This window comes from Patella vulgata, chromosome 8 (assembly GCF_932274485.2).
Source record: "Patella vulgata chromosome 8, xgPatVulg1.2, whole genome shotgun sequence".
In the NCBI taxonomy this organism is placed as follows: Eukaryota; Metazoa; Mollusca; class Gastropoda; family Patellidae; genus Patella; species Patella vulgata.
This window is the reverse complement of record NC_065886.2, coordinates 47,107,091-47,129,410: the sequence shown is the minus strand read 5'-3', so window position 1 is coordinate 47,129,410 and position 22,320 is coordinate 47,107,091. Positions and strand designations below refer to the sequence as shown.

Here is a 22,320-nt window from a genome sequence, read left to right as displayed (position 1 = left end):
TACCCCCTCTCTCTCTCTCTCCCTCTCTCTCTCTCTCTCTCGTCCCCGACTCTGTCCATCTTTCTGTAACTCCCATCCTCTCTCTCTCTGATTGTTCTCATGAATTGCTATAGCATTTGCTGTTTATTGCTGACATTGTGTCCACTATCTTTCTAGTCCTCTCTAACTCGCTCTCTCTAGTTCCCACTTTTGCTAGCTTTCTCCCTAGCTCCCCCTTTAGCTTGTTCTCTGTTGCCCGCCCCCCCCCCCCCCGCCGTCTCTTCTCGAGGGACAAGTCTCATCACTTCGCAGCCGACCCTCTAGCTCTTTTTACCCCCCCCCCCGCCCCCATCGCCCTCTAGCTGGCTCTCCCCCTAGCGATATCTCTCGTAAGCCCCTCCCTCTCTAGCCCATTCTGTAGCTCTCACTTTCTGTCTCGCTATCTCTCTAGGTCTCTATCTTACGATCTCTAGCTCTCACCATCTCTCTCTTTCTCTAGCTCTCTCCATCTTGTGCCTTATCTTTCTCAGGGTGGGGGGGGGGTAACTGGCGTAGTCTTTATTCCCCGGTTGTACGTGACAAGGAGTACAGTCGCCTGTCCAACCTCGTGGGTTTTCCCCGGGTCCTCCGGTTTCCTCCCACTGATAAAAGACCCCTACACGCAAGCGAATTATTGAAGTAAAATTGAACCATGTTGATCTCTCTAATTCTCTCGCTCTCAACCCCCTCTCTCTCTCAACTGACGTCTCATTGCATCACAACCCTCTCTCTATCCCTCTCTATATAGTTTCCATTCTCTCTAGTGTGTACGCATACGGTATTTACAGTCCATTAGAGACTTATGGCAAGCGTAAATTTCTGGTCCGTATCGCGTATCCGTATGGATTTTGCCTGTGACGTCATCAATGTGTGTGTATTTCTCATAAGTGATACGACACACGGATACGGCAACACGTATCGAACACCTTTCATACGGAACAGGTCCGTATAACATTGTCGTGTCTTTTTACCGTCTTTTTTGCTACTTTTAGACGCTGAAATGTTGTATCATAGCGTTTTTATGAATCTTTGTGTATTCTAGAACACGAAGGTGTATATTTGATGTGATTTTAACCACGATGGTTGATCTACGTGCTAAATTTAGGGAGGCGGAACCTTGCATATCTGAAAATGATTTTATTCTGTGGAAAGGGGTATAAACTTTATGAAATGATACATTAGTGAAACCAAAAATTACAGTCGAGTCGAAGTCGAAGATTTTTAATAAGATTCGACATTAATTTTTTTTTAATAGCTCAGCGACTGTCGGAGCGACTTCATTCCCTCCGTGAAATTGTAGACTATAATAGGCACTTGACTAGTACTGATGGTGATCTTGGTAGATATCTGCCGTCATGCTGAAATAGAACTAAGTTGAGCTCAGTTACTCATACGTACGCGACGCAAAAATCTGCCAAAACTCTAAAACTACTTTGACGCAACGTATCACGTATACGATACGGATAAGTGATACGGATGGGAAAATTCCTCTTGCCAAAAGTCTCTATTGAAACAGCAAACGTGGGGTATTAAAAGCGTCTCTTTCATGTAGTATCACAAAAATGGCTGCCCTACACCCCCGTCCTTTGTATAGTCTACTGTGAAAAAAAAACACAACACAATTTATATGGAAAAAACAATCACTGGTTCGTACACATATAGCACGACGCTTCAATAAGTATCATCTTATCGTTATAAAGCACAAAACGACAACGATAAAATGCACGCTGCTTTTGTGGGAAAGCCATGATTGGTTTGCCAGAAAGGAGTTGCTACCGTTACCATCGCAACTGAGGTCTGTCATTGAGTCAAGTGGCGTGGTTTCGATTCTCCGCTTGTACGTGACATGGAGTACGGTCGCCTGTCAAACGTCGTGGGTTTTCTCCGGGTCCTCTGGTTTCCTCCCACTGCTAAAGACCCCTACAGGCAAGCGAATTATTGAAATAAAATTGAACCATATGTTAGTCTCGAAATCACCTAGTTTGTGTCGAGTGGACGTTAAACTGCCCCGACAGTGATAATGAAGACGGGCATGCGCCCTACAGTGTGCCATGATCGATATTTTACCGGCCTATTCTTATATCGATTCCCAACTGCCAAGGGATCTTTTACGTGCATGCCAATGTGTACACGGGACCTCGGTTATCCGTCCCATCCTACGGGACCTCGGTTATTCGTCCCATCCTAACGACTATATGTTGTCCATTGCCAGGCCCTCGGTCCCGTACAACTGACAAGGAGGGGCCATGCCGGAAAATCCCAATGAACTTTCTCGGTCAACACAGGGATCGATCACAGAACCTCCAGCTAAGCGAGCCAACGTCTTACATACTGAGCCACCGTGGCTCCACGATGCTTTGGTGGATAGCCGTAATATACTTTCAGCTGATTGAAAATTGTCTAGCGTGGGGATCGACGATATTCCCGACCCAAGGGACACATAGGATTTTGACTATATAGTGTCATGTATTTCCGTAATGCTTAATTTTATGTCTTCAAAGCGGTTCTATCTTCGGTAATGTGGAATGTTATGGATTGGCCACTACACTCGATGGACTAAATATATTTTCATTGGCACCATAATAGTCGTTTCTACCTTTGACATGTATTCACCGGAAGTTCTTCTGGGTCTATTATTAAAAAAACCACATTTTCTAACTGTGGCAACAATTATGTAAGGGCATTCTATAAACTTCATGGAAATAGTCTTTCAATGGGCGTCCCCAATAAGGTTGTGACATGCACTGTATAGCGAAGTTTTGCCATGTTTTCTACGAGTACGAGGATAATCCTTGTACTGCAAGGTGCCATTGGGGACAAGGTCTGAGCTATATAAGGGACAAGGGCTGGGCTGTGGTGATGAGGTGAGGGGGGGGGGTATAAATTGAGCATTATATAATTTATTGGTCAACCCCGTAATTAAACCGATAGAATTAACGGCAAAATTTTATTGTGTGTGACGGGTAGGTGGAGTCGACATTATGGAGATATAACCGACAAAATATCATGTTGTTGTATGTAAATATTACACTTTTTAGTAATATGATCTTCCGTAAAACTAAAGCTGTAATGGTTACATGTACAGTGCTTCAGCAGAACAATGTTGCCTTGATAATGGTGTTTTTGCATCCTCCACTGCTGTAGATTATTTTACGAGTACGCTATCGTGTAAACTGGTGTACAGGTCAGACATCATCAGTTAAGTTGTCAGTCCCGTAAAGTGAGAACCAGGTTTGAAAGATCACGAAATTCTCCGACGGGATTCGATCACGGTACGTCATACTAGTCGAGAGTCCAACAGGCGCGTATCTAGAGCGGAGAAACCCCAGGACCCTCTCGTGCTCGCACATCAAAATGACGTCGAACAAAGAAACGTTGGCATCAAGCATTGCCGTCATTTGGTCTCACTCTCCTCTAATCCTATGCATGTATACATCTTAATGGCCGGAGCTTCTAATTTTATCAAATTCTTTTCTAAAAAATACCTTTATTTACGTCAATGTTTACAAGCATGTTAAGTACATTTATATTTAAATAACATGCATTTCCGGATAAGAGTCTAACAAGGGTTTCTACAATACACAGATCCAGTTTAGCATTTTCTATTAAGAAGATTTTATATATATTTAGTGTTGTATATAGACCTCACGACAAACTTGACTTTGTCCCCATCTTTGACCCCACCCCAATCTGCTTAAATTCCTGAACTCGCTCCTGCTATCATATCTCTAGTTAAAAAGAGATGCATATTAAAATGTGAAGCGTTATGTGCGCTTCGTGCATCTGTACGCTAACATACTTAACAAGTTCTTCGCGTACTTTTCTATTGAGCATTCTTCCAGGACAGTTCTTACAAATTACAACAGAAAACAAACCCACTCAATATTTGTTTTAAAGTAAACCAAAATATCATTTATTCATTTTATATGCATAAATGCATGAAAAGTAAAACTGTGTATGTTAAAAAAATGCCATTTAATGGCGAATCTATTTATAGAAACAAACTACATGCCTTCAATAGTTGTTGTAATAAGGTTGGTAACCTTGGTAGTTGTTGGATGGATAACCATTGTAGTTGTTGTGTCCCTTTCCGTATCCGTTGTTGCTGTGGCCGTTGTTGTATCCGTTGTTGCTGTGGCCGTTGTTGTATCCGTTGTTGCTGTGGCCATTGTTGTAATCGTTATTGTTGTAACCGTTGTATCCGTTGTTGCCGTGGCCGTTGTTGTATCCGTTGTAATTATCATTGTTGTAGCTGTTGTAGTTGTATGGTCCGTTGTAGGCTTTATGATTGTCTCCAACGATTCCATGTCTGATTCCATTACCGATGACACCGACTCTGCCAGCACCAATGATGCCACGTCCGTATCCGATTCCCTTTCCAACGACACCGTGTCCGATTCCGTTACCAGCGATGCCATGACCAATACCGTTTCCAACAATACCGTGTCCAATACCGTGACCAATTCCGTTTCCGACGATACCATGTTGGATTCCGTTGCCTACGATACCGTGACCAACACCATGACCAAGACCATTACCAACGATTCCGCGTCCGATTCCTTTACCAACAACACCAACCTTTCCTACTCCGTATCCATATCCGTTTCCTACTACGCCATGGCCGATACCGTTAGCAACACCAACAATACCGTGACCAACACCATGACCAACACCATGACCAAGACCATTACCGATGATACCATGTCCGATACCATTACCAACAACTCCAACCTTTCCTACACCGTGTCCATATCCGTTCCCTACTACACCGTGACCGATACCGTTACCAACGATGCCGTGTCCGAAACCATTTCCAACACCAGCAATATCGTGACCAATTCCGTTTCCGACAGTACTGTGTTGGATTCCGTTGCCTACGATACCGTGACCAACACCATGACCAAGACCATTACCGATAATACCATGTCCGATACCATTACCAACAATTCCAACTTTTCCTACTCCGTGTCCATATCCGTTTCCTACTACGCCATGACCAATACCGTTACCAACGATGCCATGTCCGAAACCATTTCCAACACCAACAATACCGTGTCCGAGCCCGTTTCCAGCCACTCCGTGTCCAACTCGGTGTCCATCTCCATGTCCAACTCCGTGTCCGTCTCCATGTCCAACAAGCCCGTGTCCGTATGCTTTACCGTATCCACCGAATCCAATGTTTCCAAAACCATTTCCAAGTACCCCGACAGCGGCGAATCCTTTTCCGAATTTTCCATCATTGTATTGGGAAGCGGCTACTGTCATACAGACAGCGAAAATAACGAAAACCTGTAAAAATAATAAAATAAAACATTTATTAATTGATTATCAATTTGAAATAGAGAGAGAGAGAGAGAAAGAGAGAGAGAGAGAGAGAGAGGGGTGGTGGTTAACGTCCACTCGACACAAGCTAGGTCATTTCGCTTGAGCGCAGGAGTCTTTAGCAGTGGAAGTAAACCGGAGGACCCGGCGAAAACCCACGAGGTTAGACAGGAGACCCTACTCCTTATCACGTACAACCGGGGAAACGAAACCACGCCAGATGACTCAATATCAGACCTTGTGATACAGCGCGCACGCGCTAACCATTCTGATCCCCCCCGCCCCAATTTAAAATAGCTTTAATTAATCATCCTAAGATAGCGTTCTTAAAGCAGAGAAATATTGTTATTGATCCGTATTAATAAAATCATGTACAGTCAACGCACAGTGTCTAGTCTTTCAGATGAGACAAAAACCCACATAAAAGAACCTTTGACAGACATAATTCCACAAACTTTTCCTCCTAGTACTATGCATGGCACGGTTAGTTACACCCCATTTCGTTCAGACATTGCGACTGCAGGGCAATTTACAAATATTTGTAAACTTCGTGGACTCATGTACATAACGTATTATCTGTTAAATCCCTGTAACCCATAACCGTGAACTCTTTAATGATCTCACAGTTACTGTATGTATATGGGAGTAAAATATCAAAGTCTTAACAATAAATGAAAATGAGATGGGGTTTAACGTCCTGCTGTTCTGCTAATAGGGACAGTTTGCCTCGAAAGCGGTGCACGTCAAAGTGTACACGGGGCCTCTATTTTTAGTCCCACCGGACGACTATATGCTGTCTCTAGTCCGGCCAACACCGGGATCGAGCCCGGGACCTCAAGGTTAATGAGCCAACGTCATACTCGCTGAGCCACCGTGACTCCTCTTAACCATAAAGCAATATTAAATCTTTGGTGATATCACAATGAAACGGATTTCTTTTCTGTTCCCTTTCTGAAAATTTAATTTCATTGCGATCTGTTTTCGCCATAGAATAATAGGTACCCGAGACTGCAGCACACATAAACAGACGACACCACGTACGTTCATTGCAAGTAATAAACGTATTATCAAATTAGGTAAACGGATCTGAAGGCTGACAGAAAGCGTTCTTCCGCTTTGCAATCCCTCGCCTGTAATGAATGATATGGGATTATCTCACACAGAAGACAACTCAAAACAAGGGAGACAATTCGTAAACCCAAAACACGAAACGGGAAGCGTTTCACATGACGCTGGATAATTAAAAAAAACATACCTGCATGTTGAGTCCTAACAGTCTGTTTAGCTGATGTATGAGATCGTGTAGTGACCAGATAAGTGACTGTCCATGGCCCATTCCGCTTATTTAAACAAAATTTCACTTAAACTATAAAATTTAATAGTGCATGCACTGAGTGTGACGAATCTATTTGCCGCCAGTAAAACGAGTTACCAAGACAATAAACAATTCAAATATTCGTGATAATTTTCTGTATACACTGTCTAGCCCGCCATTAAACACCAGTGAACCATTGGCGGTGCCCCGTTAAAAGTCCAGCGGTTTTCTCCTCCGCCCGCTTATTGAATAGCATTACTTTTAATGGTGGTCTACCTACTCTATTTTACTGTTCTTTACGCAGTCAACTCCATTTATCTATTAATATAAACTTTTATATTTATAGCTTTGTTTTAAATTATAAATTTAATATTAGGTCGTATTTTAAACGATTAAATCTTATATTGAAAATTTTATACTAAAATAGACTTTGTAAAAGAAATTCATATTCAATTCAACGTTTAATTTCAAATGAATCTCGTCATTGAATAAAATAAACAGGTTGTATCCTGATGTGTTATTCGTTTAACTCTATCATGTTAAATTTGCTTTTTAATAGATATGTTTATGTATTTTACAAAATTGTTATAATATTCTTTAGCTGTTGACTTACGGGAGTAGACAGACACCCACCCCGAAAAACAGATTAACATCCGAATTTGATTAATCTCATCTTCTACACTAATCAAATAGTTGTTGATCTTATTACTATATACAAGTGAAGGAATGTCTAACTTTGAAATATTTTGAAGGAATTACATCAATACATTTATCAATACATTGGATGTTTTTGTTATGTTCTTTGTTTTGTTACAAAATGAATTGGGGTTTAACGTCCTCCACTTTTCTGCACTAGCCGGAATACCGGCATATGCAATACATTTGTGCCTTTATTTCATTTCCAACCCTCATAGAGAGGATCCGTAACGTGCTGCCACAGGAACCTAGTTTATGCACCCATTCCAACGAATATACGCTTTTCTATTCTCTGACATATCGGAGCCCGCGAACCTTCAAGGTGAGTTAGCGCTATCTCAACCAATAAGTCCCAATAATTTGCATTCTTTGTTATTGACTGGGGTAAGAAAGAAATGATATTAAATAAAATTTCAAGAATTATCTTTCTCTTTGATTTGTTTTAACCTAGTGGCTGTGCATTTAACCAGGAACTATGTGGGGAAAACAATGCCCTTGTTCTCAAACCTAGAATACACCCATTATATATCAATGTACTTAATAATTCTTGCCTTTCAAGATGTGACTGTTATTGTGGATTACACTATTTTTTGTACTGTAGTACATGATTATTATGTAGGATATCAGATGAAGATATCAAATCCGTTTATTGTTTAATACAGATCACCCAATTTGTATTTTAAAATCACATACAAAAAAAAACCTCCTAAGACTAATGTAGTAGGGACAGTAGTCCATCACCGGAACAGTCGTACATTTATCCACCAAGAACATATAGAGGCATATATATTAATACGAAAATCAAAGTCTTTGGAGTTCATTTTTGTGGTAATTCATTAAAAAACAACAAAAGAAAAACCCAAAACAATCGGACATTCAAAGGCTTTAGAGTTTATTTTGTACAGGTAAATCCTAAACAATATATTATAATAATGCACACCTTTACACATATACAAACAATACTAGAAACCGTTACTGCCAGGTAGATTATTATATACAAATAATAAATATGATAAGTATAATATGTACATGTAAATATAGTATTGAATAATATGGATTATAGATCTATGTACATATATATATTTAATATACAATGAAATCTTTTGGGGAATTGTTACATGTATCATAGATAATCTCGTAGGTTAATCCTTTAGCAGGTCATTATAGTTTGAATATCATAATTAATATGGTTTAACAGGTAGGTTTGACTTATCATTTTATTATATTTGATCAGAAACCGAGTAATTTAAACAAATCGTAAACCTGTTACACCATTTTTTCTATAACGCATCTTGTTTTAAGGAATAAATACACTTGCCAAAAATGGGAAAACATAATCCAGGGCCGCTGGTCATCATTTGAGTGATTTTAAATCCGTTGTAAACTATAATATTGTGAAAATTGAATCTCTAGACGAATACCATTCCATAAATGGTCTAATTGAAACGCTATAAACAAATCAGTGTTATATATAAGTAAGTGTTGATTCTGTATTGATGAGTCTCATGTTTTTAATCCAATTGGATCCAAACAACAACAGTATCTACCATTGATGTACTTTTTGGACCAGGAACTGGTTGCTAACAGCTACTCATCTTGTTCTTCTTGTTCTTGTGGTGACGCTCTTCGATAGCGTCGTCACTTCAAGTCCGATAGACATGAAAATTAGCATGTTTGTTCTTTGAACAATTCTGTATCGATGTGGTGAATTAAATAAACATTTTGAGTACATTTTAGCGTTGGTAAAGACGTGAAATAATTGATAATATCCAAAAGTGCATGAACGGTATACCCCAATTTAAGGTATTTAATATATTTTGTGACTGAAATGTTTGTATTCAAAATTAATCTGTCCTTATATAAGAAATAAAAAACAAATTCAACGCACAGTTTTCCCCCAAAAGAATGGGGCTAATGTCTCGTCCACACTATATCTTGTGATTTAAAATGTCTTCAGAGAATACAAAATAAGTAGTATTTATTTAGGATACATTGGGAGGAAATCCCTCGGATGTCACTTCCAGTGTATGAATACTGTGATTTCGCGACAAGCCGGAACTAATTCTAGTTGTTGTCTGTCCTCTTGCAGATTTTGATCCTTTTGATTTAGACGGTGTTGATTGTGGTCTCTGGGGAGATTCGTGATTCTCCCAATATTCAGCACATCCGTGTAAATATTCCAAACCTTCATTGGTTTTGTTGGAAAGATATTCTTCAGATGGACCCGCAGAATCTGTAAAAATATATGTATAAAAACTAATTACAATGGTAAGTTCAAGGCAAACTAAAGATTTGTTAAAATCAATGAGATTTATATCGTCAAGTCAATCTAATCTAAGCATATGATTGAAATTTCAACTTGAATACGGGAAGATGCGCTTAGAAACACTTCACGTGTAATGAAGCGCTATATAAATCGAACAATAATAATAATAATAATAAAGAGAGGGAGGAAATGTGTTTTAACGCCAACTCGACACAAACTAGGTCAAACTAGGTCATTTCGGGAGTAACATATGGTTCAAATTTATTTCAATAAATCGCTCGTGGGAGAAAACCAGAGGATCCGGAGAAAATCCACTATTTTATGACCTAAAGCGCACACCTTAGATCATCCAGCCACCCAACCCTGCAATCAGGAAAAAAGTTAACTCAAGTCACACGAATTACATGTATTGTCATCCCTCACTGACAAATCACTGTCCTAAGTATATATTTAAGATACAGTAGCTGCGGTGATTGTGAGATGAGAACAGTGCACTCACAATCAGAATGCTCCGGGTTCGAATCCCGGTCTTGATCAACAAGGATCCTTGGGATTTTCTCATTTGCCAGGGGTGGTGCACACGGGATTGACAAGGTAAATATATCGGAGAATTCCGATAACTATAATATAGATCAATACAAATCGGAAAATGCCAATTGTCATAATACATGGATTAAAATACACAGTTTTAAAAATAAATTTTTACTTTATCCAAAATCACATATGCTAAACCATTTTTAATCAAAATGTAAAATTTGAACGAACCTTTGGTATAATCGAAATATTTCTTGTCGGGATATAATTCTTCGAGTAATTTCCTGTACTTGTCATCAGTCATACCACGACGCTGTAGTTCCGGTAAAGATGGAGACCCAGCACTCTTAGTAAGTCGGTTTGAACTCATTCTCTTGGGTGTTTTCCTGTTCAGACGTTGAATATAGTTGGACTGATTCCTGGCCGATAATGTCGAGGATTCATTAGGATCCATTCCATCACCACTGTTTTCATATCGTCGAATTTTCATTCCAGGTGTTACGGAAACCCTATCTCTGGTTCCATTCTAAAAATAATTTTTAAAAGGAGTCTTATTATTTTTTTGTGAAAAAGTTAAAAGCAAAACATGATTGAATACAATTAAAGATATGCTTAAAAAGCTAAATAATTTCTGAGGTCTATCCAATAGCGGATTTTAATAGTACATATGGAAGTAACTCATAAACCTACAAATGTTTTCAGAATTCTAAATTTGAAAGAAGGTGTTACGTGTGCAAAGCGATGCGAACTCTGTCCGGTAAGTAGTGTTACGGCCTACGCTTAAATCGAAACTGCCAGTTTTTTTTTTAGATCTAAGACAAAATGTACAATGGTGGACCTCGGATTTTGCACCAAATCCCAAATGTTCTTTTCAGCTATTCCCCAAATCCCAAATTTTCTTTTCAGCTATTCCAGAGCCTCGACGACTTGTAATATATTGTAACCTTTATTCTCGATGCTATTTTCTACCAATTAGTTTCTGCTTACCAAGATACAGTTTCTAACCGTTGTTCGATTAACTGTAAGGGTGTCATGCAAAAGACAGGGTATGTGTGTGCAGTCTAGAGCACCTGGTACCACTAGTTTAAAAAGTTCAGGCGACTAACACAGTTTAAATCACTGGGATAGTGACTGCTGGTGACCTTTGGCACCTACGTTATTTTCTGTCAAAACGCTTCGGATTCAGAGGTCTACGTCCAAAGAGTCGTTCCATCTAGTAGTAAAGGGTATCGTGCACAGGACACGCCTTTTCTGGAACACCTTATTTCATTTGCTATCATTTGGAAAATCAACCTGATCTAAACAAATTTTAATTGTATAAATGTCTCCTACCTTGTCATCTTCAGTATAGATATAAGCATTTGCTTTATTATTAACAGAATTAGCGGCGTTGGAGTCCGGGTGCTCTTGTTCAACAGGAGACAAATAACCCTCTGTATATTTCTTGGATACTTGGTCTTCTAGATCTTCCATGATGACCCCGGGAGATCGAGGGGAATAGTGGACGCCCTGAAAACAAATAGAAATATATCAATGTTCGACGAAGGTTCTTCGGTCTTTATCAAGCCAATATTGTGTTTGTACCCGGAAATTAGTTTATAGTGTGACCTATGACAAATTATTGAGGAAATCATTTAAGTACGCAGCACTCGTGTTAAAAGTTGATGTTCAATACATATGGATATATTTATTATTCAATATTTATTACTCCACTGGATACTGTGGGATAAACGGCTACAGTTCAAACCACAACTCATTAAAATATCTGAGATTTCTTCGGTTTGAAGCATCATACTCAAACACATACACAACGAGAAAAACTATCATCCATTTACGGGGTCTGTGAAGGCCAGTATCTAAACAGATCTTGTTAATAAATGTTAACAGTTGTGATACTGAGCTCATTTGGGGTGGGGGTGTAATTGCAGGGTAACACCTTGGGATTCCATCGTAGTAGCCTATTTTATGCATGTATGTTTTATCTATGTTTTATTTCCAACGTTTCGTGCATTGTCTATCAGGGAAAGTCATAAATACCTTGGATGGTTTTCGTCGTCTTTGTTGGTGATTTGTACGAGATGAGGCATCAACGTCATTTAACACTGTTCCCGCCAATAACTTGGATACGTCTTCATCTTGCTTAAATCGCTTACCAGACTGTATGGCGGACTTGTCGACCTGGTCATCGTATGCAAAGTTGGTGTTGGGCATGGGTTGAACTCGACTTGAAGAATTTACGTCTGGATGAGTGTCTCGACGTTTGGCATCTCGTCCTCTGTCCGCTTCAGCACCATTACCAATCCCCATGACATAGTTCGGATCAGAGCGTACAGATTGAGGTACTGGATCCGGTGATTGGTATATCTCAGAAGGCTTTCGCTTCTTCTTCTTGGCAAGTTTCTTGATCTTCTTCACCAGATTCATTGGGTTGCTATCGTTAACCAAAGCTGCTTCGCTTTTAAATTGTTGTCGACCGTGAACCTTTCTAAAGGCTTTTACTTCGTGCTGAAAATAGAGACAATCTTTTATTTGTGTTACATTTGACTATTTTCAGTTTTAAAATGCCCCAATTAGCGTCTAGTCTTTCGGATTAAACTGAGGACCGTGTATACTATTGGAAGCATGTTAATCATACCCTGATCGATGTAAATCGAAATAAAAGTAGGCCGTAGCGCCGTTGTTTGGGTGTAAATTCGCCATATAAGACACTGTATTGTGTATAAAGCAAGACACTAAACCCAATTTATTTGAAAAGAAAAATCTCTTCCAAACGAATTAACATACTTGAATTCTCAGTTGCATAGAACAATTGGAAACCGAGTCTTAAGTCGAATCCCTTGAATGAAATGGGGTTTAACCCCCTTCTACCGGGCTAATGAAGACGGGTTTATGCAATACAGTGTCCTATAAGGGGAATTATACCTGGACAGCAACTCAATTTCAACTGTTAAAGGTCCTTTTACGTTCACACCAATGTGTACACGCGTCCTCGTTTTTTGGATCATCCGAACGAATAAAAACTGTTCCGTGTCGGGAAATCAGGAAGTATTCGGTCAAATCCGGGACCTCCTTACTGAATCACAGCGGTTGTATGTTACGTCAGTATACAATCAAATACCCCGACTTCATCAGGCCACTCGGAACAGAGAAGTAGGGCGTTAAACCACAATTTCATTTCATTTCATACCATTAAATACAGAAAGAGCAAGTACTTCAATGGTTCCATTTAACATACAATTTTACTTACGTTTGTTCTAACTTCAGGTGTACCAGCAAGAGGTGGTATATAATCTTCCTGTAACACAGACATGTATACAATATATAAACATAACAACCAAATATACACAATACATAAAATATACCACACTAAAACATAAATACTGAACTTGTTGGTAATATGATACCGGGCTTGATTAATCAAAGCTTGTATATTTAATCTGAACAACGATCAGTTAAATCTTCGTTACTATATAATAATAGATATTCTAATCTCTTAAATATTAGCTATGGTCTAATGGATACTACAAAATAACTAGGCGTTGAGCAAATACTATCTTTACATGTATTTATAAATTTGATTGAAATCATTCGAATTATAAAAAAATAATCATAAAAAAATGTTATCTTTCCAGATATAAAGAGTTTCACTATTTAATACTGCCAAATCTCATTTCATAAATGCCAATAATCATAAAACGTAGGTTAAAATTGGAGACGCGTGACGTGCCCGAACCAGGGTATGCTTGCTTTTTCTAAAACACCTGATACCAAGTCACATTCATGAAGACCTGTTTGGAAAAATATGAGGTAGATGAAAAGTGCTTTTCTAACTAGCAATGAGAATGTACGAACACTTGCTTAAAAAAAGACAAAAGATGCTGAATAAGAGTTAAGGGAAACACGATCGACAACCTTGCTGTGGGTGTGTTGCTTAATGTGGCAATATGTAAGATTTAGATTTAGATTTAGTTTAAAAATGAATAATCAAAATTAAATATATTGAAAATTTCAGTCAAATTACTTTATTCTGAGAGAAATTATTGGTATTTGAAGTTTTGACAAGATAATCCCGATTGTCTATAATAAACAATGTATCGATTATCCATTTTATAGCTTTATTACTAAGTGGCAAAGGTACTCTAATTCATTTAATATCTAAGCCCTCCGATGGCCTAGAGGGTTGTCATGACATATTTACCTCTTACAAAATACATCTGTAATGCTCTATAAGAATTAGAGAATAACTAATAAACTAAAAATCTTAAATACAAACACGTCCTACAAAATCAATGTTTCCAATAAAAAATATATTTAGCTATTGTTTTTTTTTTGTTTTTTTTGTTAGCAGTAACCTACGACGAGAATCCCAGGCTTCCAAATATGGATGAGATTATTGCACTCCCAATTAGATTATGGTGCATCTAAAATTACCTCCATTCCAAGAGCACTGTCACATGACATCCGTTCTTCTTTATTGGCTCTATCATCCATAGTTCTAGGATATACACCAGACGGCGTGACAGGTTCCAGACCACTGCTATAAATCATATCTACACCATCCCAATCATCAAAACCATACGATGTCTGAACACCGACTTTACCATTCTTAATAGCCCTCTTGGTGTAGTCGGGGAAAGTGATGCGAAGATGTGGTGGAGCTTTGCCTCTTTCACCGAATATGTCGTCATCTTCGTTGTACCTGCCGTCAACCGTGTCCTGGGCTCGCTTGTCTTCGAGTTTTCTTTGAGCAGCTTCAAGTTGTTTGTTATAATTGACGTAACAAAGGGCTATCACGACGATGATAAAGACAAGCAGGATAGTAAACACAGTAGCCAAGGTTATGGTGGTAATATTCGCTGCAGCGACGCCTGGACCCTCAGTGGTGGGAATAACTGGAAAACATTATCATAATAAATAGCAAAATAAAATTTAATTCATTTGCTTTTTTATTATTTAAAACAAATAATTAACTTTTATTCTCTCTCTCTAAGATTAGGTCATGAGCCTAGAAAGGTGGTTATTTTACATGTATAATTATATTTCGTGATATCTTCTGTGGACAATCAAATGGATCAGGATGCAGATGATCTAGCTATTGTCCTTATGTTGTAGAAATTAAAAGGTGGAGATCCAGACTCGTGTTCTAGGTAGTGTACGAAAACATCGAGAAGTATTGTTTCTCGAAAACCTAACACCACTTCTTCTTGATACATCAAACAAGATATTAATCAGTGTTTCTAGTCGGTATGGAACTATTTATAACAGTTTAAAGAGTAGTAATGCCTTTCATGAAAATTACAACTTCCCCTTCAAGGTTCTATCCGAGCGACTAGACGTTGTCAGCATCGTAGTTATTGAAGATAAATATAATGCCCAGAGAACAGAGAAGGTTCTTCTGATCCATGAACAGCCCCAAATCAATTAACCACTAACGTGTAAATAAAGGGTAGGTAGTATTATAATCAATCTAAATGAATTATAAAGATACTTATGACACAAGATTGTTGTTAAAATATACTTATGAGTATTTAATGGCTTACCACACGATCCTGAAAACAATAAGAAGAAAAAAAAAACGTTAATTAAAAATTCAAATCCCCTTTTGAAATATGATCCCTTAAATGATCAATTGTGAGCATTTGAGCATTTAAAACAAACGTTTAAAAAAGGTAAGCGTGAATCGCTTTTATTTTATTATAAAACGACCCAATGTTATGGTTTAGAATACATCCCCTTGTAGGTACTTTACATTAAAAATTCTTAATTAAACGTAAAAATGTTAAATATAGTAGTCGGCCGATACAAATTTTCGTTTATGTCAAAACTGAAATATAACTCTGTGATTCTTGGACCCAATAATGTATATATGGTTATGGAAATATGTATTTTGAATTTTGCATGGACAAAAAGAAAACTCATAAATAACTTTACCATTGTATGTAAATATTAATGCTGCACCAGCTGCTTGGACGTATGTACTAGTTTGGTTATCTTGACACTGTTGTGGATACTGGGTGGCGTAAATAGTTGAGGTACTGGATGTGTCGATTACCTATAACAAATAAATATATGCCCAATACAATCGACAATATACGAAGATTTATAGATTTTTAGGTAATCTAACTAGATTATAGATTTTTAATGGAGATAGAACATTATGTAATTATATATTTATTGTAGTTGTATGATAGTAGGAGTAGTATCATATACTAGTATTTATAGTACTATATAGCAGTATTTATAGTATGATAAAGTAGTATTATATAGTAATATATTCCGTAGAATGATACAGCAGAATTTGTATTTATAATAGTATTATCTATAGTAGTAGAAGCATTGATAGAAGTATCCATGTTAGTATTTATAGTAGTATGAATAGTAATATCTTTAGTAGTATGAATAGTAATATCTTTAGTAGTGTGATATAGCAGTATCTATATTAATATTCATATATATATAGTAGTATTATACAGTAATATCTTTAGTAGTATTTATAGCAGCATTGCTATAAGTATCGTGTAGTAGTATTTATAGTAATATCTTTCAGTGGTATGATTTGTCTACGATATCACCCTAGGTGGAAGTGGACGTAAAAGTCCAGAAACGAACGAAAAAAGTGGTATGATATAGCAGTATAGATATTAGTATATATAGTATCATTCATAGAATCGTGGTAGTATTTTATAGTATTATTATACATTACCATACAAGTAAAGTAGTAAGTATCGTTTTCTCCCGGTGTATACTGTTTATTTATTAACGTCAGGTAATTCAAGTTGTTGGCTATTAAATTGTATAAACAGCTTACAGTACCAGAAGCTGAAAATATACATGACATTTATATTGAGCATATTTTGTATAATAACAACTGTTTCACAAATATATCATTTACATCGAGAATTAGATATTGGTTCCAATAGAAATAGTATTGTGTAGTGGCTTACTAAATTAAGAGATTAAAGTAGAACAATAAACTAAATCAGATATCAAATACTAATACTAGAATACGGTATCCAAGGAAGAAGATATTAAAGTAGAACAGATTATTGGAACAAATTGTGAAAGTAGAACAATTACTGGAACAAGTTATTAAAGTGGAGTTTACTAGAAGGGGATAATAAAACAAACTAACTGAACAAATGGCCAGAATAACGTAGAACAACTTACTGGAATAGGACATCAAAGTAGAACATCCAGCACTATAATTATACGATAATGCTGTTGAAGATGTACAACCATCAAATTGAGTTGTATTACCACTGCATGTATCATTCGAACCAAAGTCGGCAGAATACGTAAAATACGACTGTAAGGCAGATGGACATGATATATTGGCTGTGCTTATAGACTCTGCAAAATATATATTATACTCACATGTAAAAATTATAAAAGATTTTGGCATAAAGGGGTGATAGACATTGTACATAAGTCATATTGGGGATACTCGATTAAACGTTTCGGAATAGAATTCGGGCTACAACGCATGCGTCGACTGCGTAAGAAAATATCTCAACCAATCGTGACACCTGAAACATTTTCGTTGTATCAATTGCGTCACGATTCTACTCACACCACCTCTGTTATGGGGATTGGCAGTTCTACTATGACGGGACTGAATTTCACGACATTCGATTGCAAAAATGTCAATTGGAGACGTTCCGGACTGACCATCGAGCATCCTCCTTAAAGGACAATATTGGTGCCAGTCATTATCACATATGTGATAGAGCTGGTTAAACACATTCCAAATATAATTTTAACACAGAGATCATTGCTACGATAGCTGAGTAATACAGTTTTCCAGAATCGGAAGTGACGAACGCCAAAGGAAAACAGGAGTCATCTCTCTATATAACTGACTCATGTGGCGAGTGATAACGGATATACGGGCGAATTTCTGCTCACTAATAATTCTTAGCAGATAAGAAATGATCGGTGTGAAATAACAGTGAACGATATGATAGACCCGAAATGAGCGGATGTTAAACCCCACTCCTCTCTCTCGCGATGCCAAGAATAGGTGACAAATGTTCCTAATATCGCCTCGTCGTTGAGTTAATTCGCTAGGAGTTAACCACGCGAAGGCTAGCAGATAAGAAATGATCGGTGCGAAACTAAGAAGCCGAGTCACTTACCATTTTTAAGGAGATATCTGTAAGTACCAGTTACACCAGTTGATAAAGCACAAATATCAGCGACATCTATAGCAAACCCTTCTAAATACATCTTAACTCTTTCATTACCAGCATCACTTAAACGATCTGAAACATACACGGTAAAATGAAATCTAATGACGTATTTTGGTAAATAGTTGGTCGATCATGGAAAGTCTGCTTAAAAGAAGCATTATCAGTTGGATTAAACATTAATATCTAAATTTTCAGTATCAATTCATTGAATTATGGAATAGAAATATCAAACCAAGTTACATTACGTTACTTCCCATTCTTTTTAATTATATAGAACATAATCACCGGACAATTAAAACACTTCTACCCAAAACATTTTGGGAACCACCGCATAGCTCAGTGAGTAAGCCGCTGGAACACTAACCACGAGGTTCGTGCCTCGATCCCGGTGTGCCGAGAAAGTTCGACGATATCATCATTTAAATGAACCCCTGACACTGGAAAGTCGAACTAAGAGTAGGACGTAGCACACTGCATGGCGTACGTCTGTCTTCATTAGCTCAGTCGATTCACTTTTTCCCCAAAATGTACGGGAAATTTCACCGACTTTCGTTGCATTACAACTTACTTGATCTTGCATAATAATAAAATTGATCCGAGGCTACTTCCGTTACATCCCAACACAAATAAGCTCTCCATGTTAAATCAAAATATTTAAAAGTATTCGATCTGAAAATAAACAAAAAAATCTATATAATTTATACCGAACATTTAAAAACATGGTTATGTGCATAACAAAACATATAGTGGTTGGCAGGCTATAATTTAATTTGTGAGTATGCTACTCACTTTCAATTCATGAATATTATTCGCGTTTAGATGTAAAAATTTAAAATGTAAGCAGGATGTGGTGTGGGCAGATCATCCAGACAATAGAACTGAAAACGTGGTCGTACCAAATGTCTAAATTATATGGTGACTTGAATTGCTGATAAAAAAATGTATGTTATATATTTAAATGATTAAAAATAAAATACTTACTTTAGAATATACTGACTGGATGATGACTGGTGACATGTAAATTGAAAATTACCCAGATTAGCTATAGGATAGCCATCTAAATTAGTTGAATTGAACGTTACCAGACCTTTAGTACTGTCTAGAAAAGTACCCACCAGATTTGACGGAAAGGTGCAACCGTTGGCTGAAAATAGTAAATATATATATATATATATATATATATATAATCAACAACGGATCAAATTAAGCATGTAACTCAAATTCGAATTGACGTTGATGGACGTGAGCAGAAATTTGGTTTCTATGTTAAGTATAAGAGAAATTTGAAATGATAAAGATTATTTACTTCATTCGATAATGCAATATGACATAATTATATATTTATAGTGAACAATCATCTTTTGAGAAAAATATATATGCAACGAAAATGGAATAATCCATTGACGTAGGTGGAAGCGGGGAGAAATTTGATTTCTAATAAATTTAGGTATAAGTTGGGTGTAATAATATTAAGGAGATTGAGGGGTTGACGATCGAAAGTGCAAAATCTTGATCATTGTTCAGAATTACTCCCAAAAAATCCGGCTTATTTACAGCCCTTTGTTAAAGTCAGTTGTATAGTGAATTCAAATTCAAAGACCCGTATATTAAAGAGTCATTGTATATTTTTTTTATTTTTGAATCTTTCTGACTGTTTTTATCAATGTTATAATATAGACGTCCCCATGGAAGCTTACCTTGACTAAGGGTGTACAGGAACACAAAGAACAATCCGGGCAACATGTCGAATTATGAGCAATCGATCAATCGATTATCAGGTACCCAGAACGTCCACAGGATCCCTAGGTCCGTGTTTGAGTTCTTAGAAAATCTTGCGTATTCCTGTATATACTTTCTCCTGGACAAACGAAATCGAAATAATCCTTAAAATGAAGAAAACGGTCAGATTTCTACTCTTCGACTCTTCGTTTGAAACCATAACAGCAAATCCGTAATCTCAAACATACTAGGTTAAAGTATAAAAGGATTATCGACATGAAAGGGGATTATGATTAACTAATGGAGATTTCTGTTGTTTCTGAATTAATGTATGGGTAGAGTTTACTAAACATGACAGAACAAGTTATGATATTGTATGATTTATTATCGACGGGATAGAAATGTCAATGTCTCTAAATATTCGCTCAATTTAGGGATGTATTTCGAAACGGGAAGGTGGCTGTCAAATTATTAATTTTTCGAAATTTTGTTACAATTGTTAAATATTTATCGCATTTAACTATTTCGGTTTTTTTAAAAAAAAATTCAAATGTTTTCTTCTCGAGTTTAACAGTTTGTCATTTTAAAATTGTCATTTGTTTGGGATAAATCGTTGCGAAACTTTTGAAATGATTTAATTACTATTACGCTACAACCCAAGGGCCGGTACGAGGACTGTTTAGTCATTGGGTGAAACGCCGTTTGCATTGTCGGTGTCAATTGAAATCCACGTGATAGCACACGTGAACGGAATCAAACAATACAAACGTGTAATAAGTTAATCAGCTTACATAGAAGATCTAATTCTACTAGTATGTACACATATTGAATGTCTCAATAGATAGAACAAATTATGCAGATTTTCCACGTTAAATAAACAAAATTTATTGTAGGTTTTTATTTAATAGTTAAAAGAATGAATTTGACTAGGAACAAACAATCTGCTCCTGGTTTAATAAATAATTCTCCGAAATGTCATATTTCAATGTTTTGTCATCTCTTTTTTTATTTCACAATATTCGACATTTTATTTGACAGTCTTCAAAAATTGATTTGAAAACGCGCATAACAATGAGGGTCCTAATAATGAATCATGGTCTTCGCCGTGTTAAACGAATATATGGATATTGCCATTTTATCTCAGAGTAGTGCCAGATATTTGTAGATAGAGTCGATATTAAATAATACTTTCTATATTTTAAAAGAAAATAAATGACCTATTAAACAGGAGTCTATTTTCTCGAGTGTTGTAATCACCAAGTTATACCGGGGATATTGTCTTGAGAGCTGATAAAATAGTATCTCAAGTATAGGTATACAGTCCATAAAGCAACTTAAATTCACTAGTTTATTGACCAAAGAGTAATGAGGGTTTGATTCATTTCTTTCGTGAAATTAGCGATGATCTGATCACTAATAAAGTGAAGTCATGTTTTAATTGTTTGTTAGTTAATCTGGATTAACTCGATTAGCATAATCCACTTAATCTCTTCTATATGCCCTTATTAGAAGGTTTATATTCTGGTTATTAATAGACTCTTTCAACAAGCAATATTACAAATTACGAAAGAAAATTTTTCTTATGCTTGGATTATGTGAATTGTCTTGGATCTTTTATTGAAGAAGTGTCAGTACAAATATTGTTTCAGCAATCGTGATTATTCACTATCGATGAAAGAACTCAACGTGTATGTCGTTACTTTTTTAAAACATATTTCGGGGATTTGAAGAAAAGAAAATGATAACGAAGAAGTGGACCCAAAACAGATAATTATGCAATTTCAATATTAAATAAAGAGTATGGCATATACTGTGGAATAAAATTAAAATTTCGATATATCAACTCGTGTTAACAGAGGAATAAGACATAGGGCGTTATTATGCCCTATCTATTCTTATAGATTTGGTAATGAACTAAGACATTACTTCATAATCAAAGTTTTGAGCCAAGATCTTTTTTACAAACATGCTGTCATAGATCTCCTCAAAGGGACATCATTACCGAAATCTTTTGTGTAATTGATCAAAATGCAGAGGTTAGTCAGCGAGTAATTAACTTTAATCCTGGTTGCACGATAATCCGTGTTATTAACACGATAATCCGCCTTTAATGAGGAGTGTTGATATGTGACGTAGATTGCTGATGGTATTTTGGTATTTTGTATTTGGATTGTTACTATCATGCGGTCAAGATGGGAAACTTCGTGTTATATAGCCGGTTCTCGGAATAAACATTATGTGAATTAATAACAGCAGCAACC

General features: G+C 36.8%; 1 protein-coding gene across 1 annotated transcript; it reads right to left on the bottom strand.

Annotated features, from left to right (window-relative positions):
• Positions 1 to 8,463: 8,463 nt before the first annotated feature.
• LOC126829762 (uncharacterized) lies at positions 8,464 to 18,979 on the bottom strand. Its single transcript, XM_050559878.2, has 10 exons — positions 18,955 to 18,979; positions 18,287 to 18,412; positions 17,350 to 17,501; positions 16,083 to 16,203; positions 14,583 to 14,701; positions 13,399 to 13,446; positions 12,189 to 12,656; positions 11,484 to 11,660; positions 10,383 to 10,677; positions 8,464 to 9,584 (listed from the first exon to the last, which is right to left on the bottom strand). The coding sequence occupies exons 1-10, from the start codon at positions 18,977 to 18,979 to the stop codon at positions 9,334 to 9,336; spliced, it is 1,782 nt and encodes a 593-aa protein (XP_050415835.2). The 3' UTR covers positions 8,464 to 9,333.
• Positions 18,980 to 22,320: the final 3,341 nt, after the last annotated feature.

What these genes read in the sequence shown, in the direction of transcription:
- LOC126829762 (XM_050559878.2), bottom strand. Translation starts at nt 18,979, where the DNA reads ATGGAGAGCTTATTTGTGTTGGGAT. An exon ending in GAGCTTATTTGTGTTGGGAT is followed by an intron (nt 18,413 to 18,954) that starts GTAACGGAAGTA and finishes TGTATGTTTCAG; the next exon opens with ATCGTTTAAGTGATGCTGGT. An exon ending in TCTATACTGAAGATGACAAG is followed by an intron (nt 10,678 to 11,483) that starts GTAGGAGACATT and finishes AATTATTTTTAG; the next exon opens with AATGGAACCAGAGATAGGGT.